Here is a 14,802-nt window from a genome sequence, read left to right as displayed (position 1 = left end):
AACATCAACCAACCTAAACTACTATTGTTTCAAATATAAACTTAACTCTAGCATCCTCTCAAAAACCTCTCAAAAGTATCATAAATCATAAAAAATCTTTAAGCAATCATAAATCATAAACTTTGCTAGGATCGATTGGGACTGAAAAAGTGTTTAGAAAGGGGTGGTTGAATAAACACTTAATAGTTTTCACAACTTCTTCGAATAATGAATCAGTTTAGTGATAAACTGAATTCAGGAATCTTGTTTGTCAATATCAATCAGTTAACTAATGAAAGTGTGGAAATAAACTGAATGACAGATAGAATAAACTGAAATTAAAGGACACAAGATTTGTGGATGTTCGGAGATTTCAAACACTCCTACGTCACCTCTTCTATCTCGAAAATAGAATATTTACTAAAAGACTTCGATCTATACAACGATTTGTACAAATCCACTTCAGTTTTGGACTTAACAATGCCAAAACTGAAACTCTAAGTTCCAATATACTTTATCAGTACTCAACTAATACGAAACTACTTAGCACAACTGATCTCTACAAGATCGAATAATGCACTAGTAAATGTTTGTGTTTTTAAACTCGAAGTATAGCCTTGAATACTATGAATATGTACATTAAGTGTGAGCTTTTGAGATATTTAGAATTGAAAGAGTATGCACAAAGTTTTGCTTGATAACTGATTGCTCGATTTCTTGATTCATTATCATTCAGCTGATTCTCTCGGTTATTTATAGGCTTTGCTTTCAATGGTAACAATAAATCCATTTGAATCTTTATATCCATTGTATAGCCACGTCAACATTTTCTGACAATCTTACACCGTAGCTTTTCTAAAATGCATATTTCCTACTGTAACGTCCGAAAAACCAACTTACGTAAACCAAATGCATGCAAATTTTTTTAATTACTTAATTATTTTAATTAATTGATTTTAAATGATATTATGATGTTTAATATATGGCTAAATGTGTGATTGAATGATTAAATGATTATATGACATGATTACATGAAATTTAAGAATTTTACCCGAATATTCGATAATAGGCAAGGGAACGGAGACCGGAGACGACCAAGACAAGAATATGTAATTTTCATTAAATAATGAAAAAGGCTACCTAATACGATTAAAAATGATTTAATTTTCCTAAAACTTTTAGAGTTCGAATTATTTTACGAGTCGAGCTCGTTTTTTCCCGAGAAGCCGGTTTTGGGCAAACAAGGAGTTTTAAAAGATTAAAAATATTATTTTTAGGAAACTAATTTTACAAACTTTTATGTTTTAAATAAATAAGTATTATTGGGCCCAATTTAATTATTGAAAGTACGCTCAATTGCCCTTAAACTTGCAAGACCAAAACTAAAGCCCAATAGCTTGTTAATTAAATTATAAATATGCTACCTAGGTTTTTTTAACACCACAATTCATCACATCAGCAGCCGAAATCACACCTTGCACACACCTACAATTTTCGAAAAATTAGGAAGGAAGAAAGGCTTGTGTTCTTCGTCGTCCGGTCTCCAACGTCGCACCCTCGCCAACAATCATATATTCGAGCGTTATAAACGCAAAGACACGTTTTCTAAACCTTTTTAAACATTATACAAATCATATTATGCATGTTTTAATTTTTTATGCATGAAAAAAAATAGGAATTTGATTATTTTACAGTAGAACGTTTATTTTTAAAAATATGATTATTTTATGCTTGTTTTAAAAACGTTATGATCTCTGACGAGTACGCTTCCAATATATGATGAAATATGGTCAAAACATGATCAAATTTTAAAGGAAAACAAGCTGGAAACCGAGGGTATCATGAGAGGATAGGACCGAGGGTTTTTGAATGGTTTGCACTTGGTGGTGGCTCGGCTGCTATGCATGGGCTGTTGGGGCTCGACCAGGTGGCTGGGCTGGCTGGGTTTAGGTCCTAGGAAGAGTCCTAGGAGGGTTAGGGCTCGAGCCTTGGGCTGGGGAAGAGTCTATGTGAAGAGGGACCCTCTCCCATGCATGGGCCATGCATCAGCGGCGGGGATAAAATGACCGTTTTACCCTTAGACGTAAAATTTCATGTTTTTGACTTTTTCTTAATTTTATTGACTCTAACATGTCCCAAATAATTATTTAAGCATATTAAAATTCCCATAATTTTATTTTGCTTAAATACTTGACTTTTTAATTAATTTGTAATTAGTCGTTTTGAAGAATTTTAATTTCGAAAAATCCAAAACTTTAATATGAAATTCATAAATTCAAAACGTAGACTTTTTATATTATTTTAGCCCTTGTGAACCATGATCCGACCTGTGTGAGCCGTGTCTCAAATAATTTGATCAATAAAAACCCTAGCTTGACATACATGTTTCAACCCCGAGCCATGTCCCAATTTCCTCAAGCCACCCTCGAGCCATGCTGGACCAGACCCTGACCAACCCCCTTAGGCACCCTACTGGACCCTTGGAACCCACGGAAAAGACCCCTAGGCTCGAACCGAAGCCACACCAGCAGGTGCAACCAGCGGCCGAGAGCTCTATGAAGATAAGGACTCTTGTTTACACTCCTAGGACTCTAGCAGACCAAGCCACCCTTGAACCAGCTTGTTCACTCACCTATGACCTTAAGGAGTCGACCTAGCCCAGCCCGAAGTCCCCAGACCGAGCCCTCTTCCCTGCGCAAGCCCCAGCACCTGCGAGACTCTACTGCACCTCTCGGGTAGGCGTCTTTCCCAGCCCTCTCAACTCGATCCTAGGGTGGCTAGGGCTCTTCCCTTGACTCAACCACGGCCTTGGCTAACCCCTGGTCCCAACCGAACCTGCCCAGCCGCCATCTCCTAAAACCGTGAGCCCTTAAGACACACATGACCCAATATGATTCCAGCTTGATTGTGTCTTGATTAGCAACATTTTTAGTGTGTTCCTAGGACTCTATATTTTATTTAAACCATCCTTAATCATGTCCTAATCATGGCAGCCCCTTAAACAATACAAAAGCATGATTTTAGAAATCAAAAACACAAGTTTAGAACATCAATGCATGTAGTTACAAAAATTCTAACTTGTGTGCAATGTTTTCCTTTAAAAATATGCTTAAGTGATTAATATGGTGTGATAGATGTTGAAGGGAAGAAATATGCGTGCCTTCGCGTTTTAAACGCACGAATTCTCGTTGACGATTGCTAAAAACAGGGACGACAATCTTTGGCTTGAATTCCTCCTTGAGAACTTTTGAAATTTTCTATCAAATTGTCTGCGTGTGTTGTATGCTTTGGAGGAGTTTTGGGTGTGTGCAAAAATCTGAAAAGTGGCGTGTGTTGTGAGGGTCAAGGGGTGGGTTTAACATATTATACACTTAATTATTTCACTAATCAAGGCTTAGGCCTATTAAGCATACCAATTAGGTCCATTAGTCTTTAATTAAATAATAAAAATATTTTGTTTAACTAAGTTTGTGAATTTAATAGTCGGGTTGCCAAAAAGTTCGTATTTTTGTTGGAAAATCAACACCGATAAAATTTACGTCCAGGCGTATAAGATCACCTCAAAACCTCTTATTTTCAAAAATAAGAAAAAGTATCACCCATATTTTAAATAATTAAAAACAATTATTTAATAAAAACATGTTACGTTTTTCAGCCATCGGTCTTCGTTCCTCGATCGCAACTCGAACAATCCTTAAAATACAGTTTTATGCATAATGACAATAAAATCTTATTTAACATATAACAATGCATTTCACATAATCAATTAAGTAATTAAATTCAATTAATTACTCATTTTTCATATTTCCTAGATTTACATTCAGTTGAATTATGTCGTCTTAATTTTGAACCTTACATATGATTTAATTATGTTTAAATGATTTTAAATGGTTATTTATGTTCGAAAGCTATTTTAAATAAAAATATTATTTTTAATGCATGTGATTGTATATGTATTATTTGTTATCCATGTATAGAGAATGTGTTGAGTCTTTAGACTCATTAAATTTGTATGATGCAGGATTTGATGATTTAGGGGAGGCGGTGACGATTGGGTGGATCGAGTGCAGTAGTACCCACTCGAGGGCCTTTATGTTTCACACTAGCTTGTTAGATTAATGATTTAGAGATTTATGTTAATGATTTTTATTAGAGATATTTTTATGTTTTTATATATTGTTAGTTGATCTTTTTAAAGGTAAATTTAGAAAGTTTTGGTTAGGTTATGATTTAGGATTTATTTTATATACTTGAGATTTAAATTGTTAATTTATTATGATTGTTAGAAATGTTAAGTTATTTCATTTATTTAATATTTTAGATTTTATGATTTATGATTAGAGAAAAAAAATCGAGGTCGTTTCAGCTTATGTCATGCATGCTGAAGAAGTTTAGGAGGAGCCAGACACAACTCTCATTACCGGTAACCTAGTTATTTAATGTTTTTATATTGTTTTTATTGCATGATATGTTAAATTGGATATGAGAATTGGATTTGGGATCAAGAATAACATAGTGGAAATTAGGTTATATGTCATACCTTAGTTGGACTTAAGAAATGATGATGAAAACTATAGAAATTGGACATGATTTTTGAGCCTTAATTTATGTAAACGATGTAATAATTCCAAATAAAAATTTTATGGCCAAAAATGGAGAAAAAAAAAATAACTTTGGGCATGTTGGGCAATTTCCGAAAATTTGAGGACAAAATTGTAATTTTCAAAAATTGGAAGGACTAAATTTGCATTTAACCAAAACTTAAGGGGCTGAATGTAATTTCCGAAAACGTAAGTACCAAAAGTAAAATTTCCAAAATTTAATGGACCAAAATCGAAATTTCCGAAATTTAAAAGGGTCTATATGCAATTTTTAAAAAAATTGGGGACTAAAATGCAAATTTCGAAAAAAATGAAGGGTTAAAATGTAATTTTCCATGAAATGCTAAGGGTTCAACGCGTAATCTTCACATTACTTTGGGAAAATAAAGATAGAAATTCCTCAAGTTTCAACATGAAAAAATTTAAAAGACGTTTTCGTCGCAAGGAGGATATTCATTCTAGGTGTAGCTACCTATGCATTGCTAGATTCAGGAGCTACACATTCTTTCATATCTGAAACATTCGTCAAACGACTGAATATTATTCCTGAGGATATGTGATAGGGTTTCAAAGTTTCTACTCTTTCCTGTGACCAAATGATCACGTCCAGTATTGTGAAGAATCTGGAGCTTCATTTATACAAAGATGTGGTTCGGGTAGATCTTATCGTACTCTCTATGCCTGAATTTGACATCATACTTGGTATGGATTGGTTATCAACGAATGGAGCTTCGATAGATTTTCGTCAGAGATCAGTGACTATTCGATCGCCTAGTGGGAAATCTTTTATCTTTGAGACGGCGAGGAACAAGCAAATGCTACACATTATCTCTTGTCTATGTGCGAGGAAACTTATGAGACGAGGATGTCAATCTTTTCTAGCATGTGTGCACATGCTCCTATCAGTCAAAAGTTAGAGGATGTTGAGATCGTCAGAGACTTTCTTAGTGTCTTTCTTGAGGACGTTTCTGGCATTCCATCTGGCCATGAGGTGGAATTTTCTATTGAGTTGATGCGGGCACTGTACCCATTTCTAAAGCATTTTATCGTCTAGCACTCGGTGAAATGAAAGAATTAAAAGATCAAATCCAAGAATTGCTAGACATGGTTTTATTCTCCCTAGTTATTCTCAGTGGGGCGCACCGGTATTGGTTGTGAAGAAGAAAGATGGTAGTATGCGACTCTGTATTGATTATCGAGAGCTGAATAGAGTCACTATCAAGAATAAGTATCATCCTACCAAGAATTGAAGACTTATTTGATCAATTGCAATGATCATCGATATTCTCGAAGATTGATCTTCGTTCTGGTTACCATCAGTTGAAAGTAAAAGAGTCTGATATTCATAAGACAACGTTTAGGACTAGATATGGACACTACGAGTTTTTATTCATGTCAATTGGGTTGACCAATGCGCCAGCGATCTTCATGGATCTCATGAATCGTGTATTTCAGCCGTATCTGGATCAATTCGTCATAGTCTTCATTGATGATATTTTGATCTATTCGAATAATAAAGAGGAGCATAGTCGGTATTTGAGGACAGCACTGCAAGTACTGCAAGATAGGAAGTTATTTGCAAAGTTCAGCAAATGTGAGTTTTGGCTTGATAGAATGGCATTTTTAGGCCACATCATTTGTATGGAGTCGAGGTTGATCCGAGTAAAATAGGGGCAGTGTGAGAGTGACCAGTACCAAAGAGCGTAACTGAGATTCGTAGTTTCTTGAGACTAGCTGGCTATTATCGAAAGTTTATTCAGGGATTCTTATCTATTGCGGTATCCATGACTGCCTTGACAAAGAAGAATGCAAAATTTGTATGGGGATCCGAGTGCCAAGACAGTTTTGACAAGTTGAAGCAAGCTTTGATTTCAGAGCCAGTGTTATCAATGCCATCGGGACAAGGAGATTATGTTCTGTATACCGACGTTTCGAAACTTGGTTTGGGTGCATTTATGATGCAAAATGACCAAGTTATAGTGTATGCGTCGAGACAGTTGAAAGTTCACGAGAAAAGCTACCCCACTCATGATCTAGAGCTTGCAGCGGTAGTTTTTGCCTTGAAAATTTGGAGATATTACTTATATGGAGAGAAGTGCATGATTTACACCGACCATAAAAGTTTGAAATACTTCTTCACCCAAAAAGAGTTGAATATGAGACAGCGAAGATGACAAGAGTTGGTAAAAGATAAGTGACATTAGTTACCATATGGAAAAAGCTAATGTAGTAGCGGACACATTGAGTTGAAAGGCAGCAGTTATTACTCAATTATCACTTCAAAGACCACTGCAGTCCGAGATACAGCGGTTTGAGCTTACAGTATATGATAGGGGCGAGGCCCCTAATCTTGCCACCTTGTCAGTATAGTCGACTTTGAGAGATAGAATCCGTGAGGGACAATCTACTGATAAGCAATTGCAAAAGTAGAGAGTGAGAGATGAAGCCAAGGGCCGGAAGCTGTATTCTGAAGTGGATGGTGTAGTTCATTATCGAGATCGTTTACAGGTTTCCTAGTGACGACTCTTTGAGGGAGCTCATCATGAATGAAGCTCATGACACACTATATTCCATTCATCCTGAAAGCACGAAGATGTACAAAGATCTTCAATTGTTATATTGGTGGCCGGACATGAAACGAGACACTCTGCATTTTGTGTCCGAATGTTTGACATGTCAACAAGTTAAAGCAGAACATCACAATATTTTCTCTATTCATGAGCCTCACACCTTCTCTCAAGCTGTTCAACATCCAGAATGGCGCCAAGCCATGACTGATGAGTTGCGTGCCTTAGATAAAAATGACACTTGGTCCATTGTTTCTTTGCCATCCAGGAAACGTGCAGTGGGATGTAAGTGGGTTTACAAAGCCAAGTTTCGGGCGGATGGAACCCTAAAACGATAAAAGCGTGGTTAGTAGCAAAAAGGTATACTCAACAAGAAGTTGTGAATTACTATGAAACTTTTTCACCGGTTGCAAAGATAGTCACTGTTCGAACTTTGCTAGTGTTAGCTGTTGTTCGAGGATGGTCCTTGATGCAACTTGATGTAAACAATGCATTTTTACACGGTGACTTGTTCGAAGAAATCTATATGTCACTTCCTCCCGGGTATGAACGAAATGGGGAACCTTTGCCACTTAATGATGTTTGTAAGCTACAAAAATCTCTACACGGACTCAAACAAGACTCTCGACAATGGTTTGCTAAGTTTTCTTCAACCCTACTCATGATTGGTTTCGTTCAATCCCATGCGGACAATTCTTTATTTGTTCGCACACATGGTAATGTATTTTTGGCACTATTAGTCTATGTGGATGATATAGTAATTCCCACAAATGACACAACTGAAGCTGAGAGTTTGAAAACATTTCTAAACATGCGATTCAAGCTAAAAGACTTGGGTGACTTGAAGTACTTCTTGGGCATTGAGGTAGCCAGATCTTCACGAGGGATTTATATACGTTAACGCCATTATGCCCTTCAATTGCTCACTGAAGCTGGTCTTCTTGGGAGTAAACCACAAACAACTCTCATGGATGCTAATTCAAAACTTTGTCAAGATGATGGTGAGTAGTTAATAGATTCTTTTGTGTATCGTAAACTAGTGGGAAAGCTACTTTATCTCACCATCACGCGTCCGGATCTGGCCTATTCGGTAAAAAAGTTAAGCCATTTTGTTTCTTCCCCAAGATCTGCTCATCTACAATCCGTATATTCTGTTTTGAGATATTTCAAGGGAACAACAGGACAAGGCTTGTTTTACAGCTCCAAGTCCGAAGTTAGATTGCATGTATTTTCGGATTCGGATTGGGCTGCTTGTCCAGATTCACGTCGATCAGTTTCTGGATTTTGTGTGATGCTCGGCAGCTCCTTGGTTTCATGGAAATCAAAGAAGCAGCAAACCATATCAAAATCGTCCGCTGAAGCAAATGCCACTTGTGAGGCTGTATGGATGATTTCATTGCTCAAAGATCTGGGCACTATTGTGGACATACCTATGACATTGCTTTGTGACGATCAAGCCGCTCTTCATATAGCATCCAACCCTGTTTTCCATGAGCGCACAAAGCATATCGAAATTAACTGTCATATTGTGCGCGAGAGGATTCAATCGGGCATCATCAAAGTTCTACGTTTTGCCTCGCAACTGCAACTTGGAGATTTGTTTACTAAAGCCCTCCTTCCAGCTAGATTTCGAGCACTATTGGCCAATATGGGAATTGAGAACATCCACTCTCCATCTTGAGGGGGAATATTAGACGTTAAAGTTAAGAAACACGCTTCTTACTTTCTGTTTTAGTATAAATACATTGTATGGTGGCAGTTACTATTTCTCTCAAATTCAATTCATTCTCTCTGTAATATAGTTGTACAGATTCAATGGAGTTTTGGTTCCAAATTCCGTTTGATTTCTTTTCTAATAGAACTTTCGTACAAATGGAGGCCCTATTCTCCTGCGGTATGGATAAATAAATTGAAGGAATAGTTCAATAACAGTTGTCAAAAACACTTTACTAAATGTTTCCCTCGTTTCATATTTCTCCAAATTCTGTATGTTTTTATATGCCAATGGTTTCTAAGTTACAGGTGTAGAACCATGTAGGCGTAACTTTTATGCATGGAATTTTATGGACACATGGAAGAAATCTTAGTTACAAGACTGAACCAGCTTTTGCATAGGCAACTCTTTCAGGTAGTATGAAAGATGCATATAACATCCATTTCCCAGGGGCCACTAGACGAACTCTACGCATCTCCACTTCAAAAGCCACTTCTGACAGTGCAATTCTAATTCGCTGGATTGCAGAAAAAGGGGGAAATTTTACAATAATAACGAAGTTGAAGGCTAACTAGTCCATCCGGATCAATATGACTGTACAAAAAGATAATCCATACCTCGTGAAAGTCAAACTCTGGATCCTGAGCTTTTGAGAAACCATAAACATGAATTCTGGGCAGGAAAAACTCTCTGTCCCTATTATTCTCTTTAAATATTCCCTTAAAAGCATCTGCAATCAGCTAAAAGTGTTTAAAGCAGGAAAGATGTGATTATGTGAGAGAGAGATGTGATTATGTGAGAGAGAGATGTGAATTGTACAAATGCACTGAAGAAATTCGTGATCAAGAGAAAAGAGGAAAAACAAAACAATTGTGTATATATGAAATCGAAAAGGCTTTGAAGAAATTAGTGATCAAGAAAAGAAGGCAAAACCAAAATATTCAAAACAAAGCACAAAGTGTATTGGCAACCTTGCTACACATACATTCATTTCTATGGAACCCCATGTAGAAAAAACTAGAGTGCAAATCCTTCGATAGTGGAGATTAGATCAACTTTAGAACTCCTATAAGAAATCAATACAATCTAAATATTTAAAAAGGTACAAACATAACTGCTGTACTCCTTTGGCAGTTTGAATTAACACTGAAAAATTCAAAGTGTGGACCAAACAAGTTTCTGAAGAATAAAGGAACCATCTAATGTATTTCCAATAGCAAAGAAGGTATACGAGGAGGATGTTCGATCCAACAATAAGAATGAATGGAGAGAAAGCACATGAAATTGTCCATTTCCAAAGTTAGTTGCCCAAACAACTTTCTCTTCTCAAAGTAGATCTTTTTCTTTTTCTGTTAAGATATTATTCAGAAGGAATGAAATTCCATAACATCACAAACACATATGCACGACAAATTGTTCTGATAATTGATAAGGTGAGATTAGAAGATATTGTCATGCATCATCCTTCAGCAGTTTTTCCAGCAATGGAAAGAGCCGCATGCTTTTAAGTTATAGAAACCACATCAGGTTACAAATTAGCTCCAGCTAATGTGGATAGTGTCAAAAAATGCACAGCCGCAATATTTACTTCAGAATAATAATGCAAAGATAATACAATGAGTCACATGTTTAAAATATTGGATTGGAAAAGCGAAGTAATGTTACACAAAAGCATACCAAGAAATTCAGTAGCATCATTTGGTAAATTCATGACAACTTGAGTAATTGAATGAGTTCTCTGGCAGCTAAAAACTGTTTCAATAAATCTTCTCCCCGTCCATATTAAATACCTAGACATAATAAGATGGAATATAAGTCAATGTGCTGGAATTCTGGCAGGGTTAGACTATTATAAAGTGGCATATAACAGCTCTTAAAAACCCATAAGAATTATCATTAAAAACTAGACAAAATGGTAGGACAGTTCGACAAGCAACACCTCACAGCGACAAGCTATATACAAGGAATTTAGAGAAAGCCCTATACATAATGGATGTATCAATGCATGTGGGATATGCATGTATATATACAGGGAAAGTTTTATATGGTCGCATTTTGAGCTTTGTTCAAATATGATCTGTTATTGACATTTATTTTATAACTATAGCAATAAAAATGTACAAGTCATGCATAAGGGTATGTCCATGCCTCCATCTTTCTCTCAATTTTATTGAGGACACAGTTCCTTTCAAGATAGTCCACAGCAGAAGGATTCAAATCATTAGCATACACACACTTTACTATTTTAGCGGCACATATTGCAATGGGGCCAACTCCAGCAAAAACATCACCTGTACAGACAAATCAAAACAGTAAGTATCAAAGTGGTATATATATAACAGAGAAGGTAATAAAAAAACAGTATCGAATAACAATGCGAATTACCAAAAAAATCCATGCCTTCTTGATTCAAAAAATACTGTTTGGTCCTTTTAACCATCAAATTTTCAAAGTTGGAGGGCAATTACAAAACATTTTAAAATAAGATAAGCCTAGGTATGATGCTACCCATGGATTAAATGTGCAACTTTCTTAAGCCGCGAAATTTATTATCCACGTAAATTATGTGATCAATAAACCAGAAATCAAAATTTATGGCAAAAAATTATGAGTTACTCCATGAAACAAGTATTAATGCTAAACCTTTAAATGATTCAAAGACCAATATAAAAATTTACGGAAAAAATATGATGAGATTGACGTACAAACAACATCATTGCGTGTGAAGCAACTTATAAGTCTCTGCCTTTCAGTTGCCAGCCTTGAATTCCAATATCTACAGACAAAAACAATGACATTAGATTCACCAATCCTTTCTGTTTCAGCCACACTTGTACTGTTGGTCCTGTCTAAAGACTCCACACTTACACTGTTGCTAAATCAACATGAAATCGCAACCCATTCTCCACCACTATTGTCGCAAGGGAATGATTTCCGGCCAAAACTTCAAGCTCCATACTCCTGTATTCATTCTGAATGACATCGATTTTGTTCACTATTGTTTGGATCTTTGGCTTGTTCCTATCCAAAATTACCTGGCATAAATAAGATAGGTCAGAGGAAAAAAAAATGTTGCATAAAGCTTAGGATACTGCGAACTCCACATTGAACAAAGATGTTTTCTCAAATGAACATGGAAAATACCTTTGCAATAACTTTTTTATATGGAAGATGCTCATCTCTCAGATTCAGGTGTGCAATATGCCCAACTATTTCAAAAGAAGAAGGAATTATCATACCTTTTGGAAGCACAACCTCCAAGATCTGCAAACAATATTTGGTGCCCATATCATGCACATGCATTTGGTGCCCATATCATGCACATGCAAGATAAACTATAGAGCGTGTGTGTGCGTGCGCGTTTGGTAGGGGTATGTAGGTAAGAGTAAGGGGAGACAATTTGAGGAAAGAAAACAGAATATTCGAGAGATACATCAAAGAGCTATTTCTTCAGCTAAGTGAACAGAAAAATCTCAGCTCAAGAAAATTTTCTAATTACATGGCAATGTGACTTCAGTACGGTGACATCACTTACCAGAATACTGATTTACTCTTTGGATGAGAATAGAGCATGAAATGGGAAGTAAGATAATATCTACTATCATCTATACTTAAACTAAATACCTCATTCATCTGCCAGTAATCATAAAACAAGGTCAACTTGCACTTCACTAGTTCAAAAGCTGGGGTTGTGCCATCCACATCATGTTCTTTCAACACTGCCTGAACAACAAAATTTAAATATCAGCTACGAGCTTTCATAGATAGTTGTTATGTGACGGTAGCAGAACATGTATGCCAGAAAAAGTACAACCATAGGTTGACATTAACTCTAATTTCTCAGAGAAACTCTAGAACATCACACCAAGTTCATAAGATGGATGACTAACAAAATGTATCACACAGCAAGTTGAAATTCCACATTATAACAATAGTTTGTCTACATTATGCATCTGAAAATAATAAGAACACATTCATATGAATTGTAATAAGTCGCAAAATGATGCGCCATCATGATTTCATTAGAAAAGCAGTATCACCAAAGGGCAATAGCCTGGTATCCCACGCATTTTTCAGCAATCCGAAGTTACGTCAAATGGGAGCACATTTATCAGGTTCCCCAAAACAAGGTATAACCCAACCCACTCTTAAATCCCTACGCTGATTAACTGTAATATATAATATAAAATGCGAAAAATATCGCACTTATTTGTGTTACACCAATAAGCACAATCAGCAACTATCAAAACAGGCACACATGATACCCACTTTCCACACAAATTTCTAGTTCAGCGAGTACCAAAATGTTCGAGAACAAAAACCTTGATAGACTTGGGCAATTCCTCAATCCCTTTAAGAGCATACTGCTCATCCAAAAGTAGCAGCCTCGTCGAACCTCTCCATTTTGCCCGCTTAATATTGTCACCTAACAATCTACTTATGTCTTCTCCGTTTTCGTCACCTTCTTCGATTACCTCAATAAATATCATATCGTTTTTCCCAACCCCTTTCACAACTCGCTTCTTCCCATCATCCCTCTTTTTCTTCTTCTTTGGCCTCGATATCTTAGCTAAATTCCTGAAATGAACATAACCTCGTGAATTAAAAGTTCTAGCAAGCTTGTCACGGTACAGCACCGAGTTCAACGGCTCCCCGTCTCCCTCGGCTTTCCCATAAACCCTCCTATTCAATGCAGCTAGGTTTTTCTCCTCTCCGTCAACTGAATTGGGTAAAATTCTCTTCAGCTCGTCATCTATTTCATCTCCAGGTACTCTGGCGATGTTCTTAATTCGAGGCCAATTGAGGAGATGGCCTCGGAATCGGTTTTCAAGGTCATAGCAAAGGTCTGCGGGTACTCTGAGGGCCGAAACATCGAATATTCGAGTGAAAGACCGTTCGTCCAGTGATGTGTAACTGTTATCGGTAGTTTCACAGTCGTTGGAGATGCATTTTATTGATTCAAGGGGAAATGGGGGGAGTCCTTTATGGAGGGAAGGACCATAGGGAAGAGTTGAGGAGGATAAAGCCGAGGTAGCATCGGAGGATTGGAAAGCGTAACGGAGGGATTTACCGGCGGGGCGCGGCGGTGAATGCAAAGTGAAGAAGTGGAGAGTGTGGTTGCGCGGCCGCAACAGATTAAATTTGGTTGTCATTTTCCTCCACCACCATGAGCTCAAACTGCCATATTTTTAGTCCAGTTATTTATTTTTCCTTTTTATTTAATTACATGTCATTATATACCATATTTTATTGCATAATATAAGTTTCAAAACTTCAAGTGTATTTTAAGACTTAAACGGGACTAATACGAGTTAAACTGTAAAAAAATATTTTTAATTTTAATTATATAATAGAGTAAAAATATATAAAAATAATAAATTTAAATGTCATGCATTCTTTTGTTTTTCAAAATTTAATTTAATATATTCTATAATCCACTTTATTTCTCTGATCATAAAATTCAAATTCAATTTAATTAGACCATTTTAAAATATTAGCAGTAACATCTTTTTATGTTATAAAGTGTTAATATCTGTCATATATTTATTATCATTAAACTTAATTATCCAAGATTGCGTATTATTAGCATTATTTGTTAGTAAAATTTCTTATTCTTATTTCTCTTCTTCATGTTAATCTATATGGTTTTTAAAAAATCACACTTAATCTCTACTACGCATAATTGTACATTGTTATAATTACTTACTAATAAAAATCACTAATTTGTGTTCTTTCTTCTTCTCATTCATCGATTCGTTTTTTGAAAAAATCTCACTTAAGCGTGTTTAGTGACACTTGATCTGATCAACTTACGTTTTGATCGCTTTTTGACCTAGCGTTTCAGAAAAGCTTTAAACTTAATTGTTATTTATAATTTAATCAAGCTTTTTATAACACTGGTTTTGTAGGATTGAACATTTGATATCTTAAAGAACTTTGT

The 14,802-nt window shown here is 36.1% G+C and overlaps 1 protein-coding gene across 1 annotated transcript; it reads right to left on the bottom strand.

The window, feature by feature from the left end:
- Window positions 1-9,092: 9,092 nt before the first annotated feature.
- LOC140833955 (tRNA (guanine(37)-N(1))-methyltransferase 1-like) lies at window positions 9,093-14,062 on the bottom strand. Its single transcript, XM_073198498.1, is given in 10 exon segments — window positions 9,093-9,378; window positions 9,479-9,591; window positions 10,539-10,635; window positions 10,637-10,651; window positions 11,010-11,152; window positions 11,567-11,637; window positions 11,730-11,896; window positions 12,006-12,125; window positions 12,486-12,584; window positions 13,184-14,062. Coding segments are annotated over 10 exon segments (1,800 nt in total). The 5' UTR covers window positions 14,015-14,062; the 3' UTR covers window positions 9,093-9,234.
- Between the last annotated feature and the right edge of the window lie 740 nt (window positions 14,063-14,802).

The sequence above is a fragment of the Primulina eburnea genome, chromosome 6 (assembly GCF_022965805.1).
Source record: "Primulina eburnea isolate SZY01 chromosome 6, ASM2296580v1, whole genome shotgun sequence".
Lineage (NCBI taxonomy): Eukaryota > Viridiplantae > Streptophyta > Magnoliopsida > Lamiales > Gesneriaceae > Primulina > Primulina eburnea.
The sequence above is the reverse complement of the archived record's forward strand: the minus strand, read 5'-3'. Positions and strand labels throughout refer to the sequence as shown.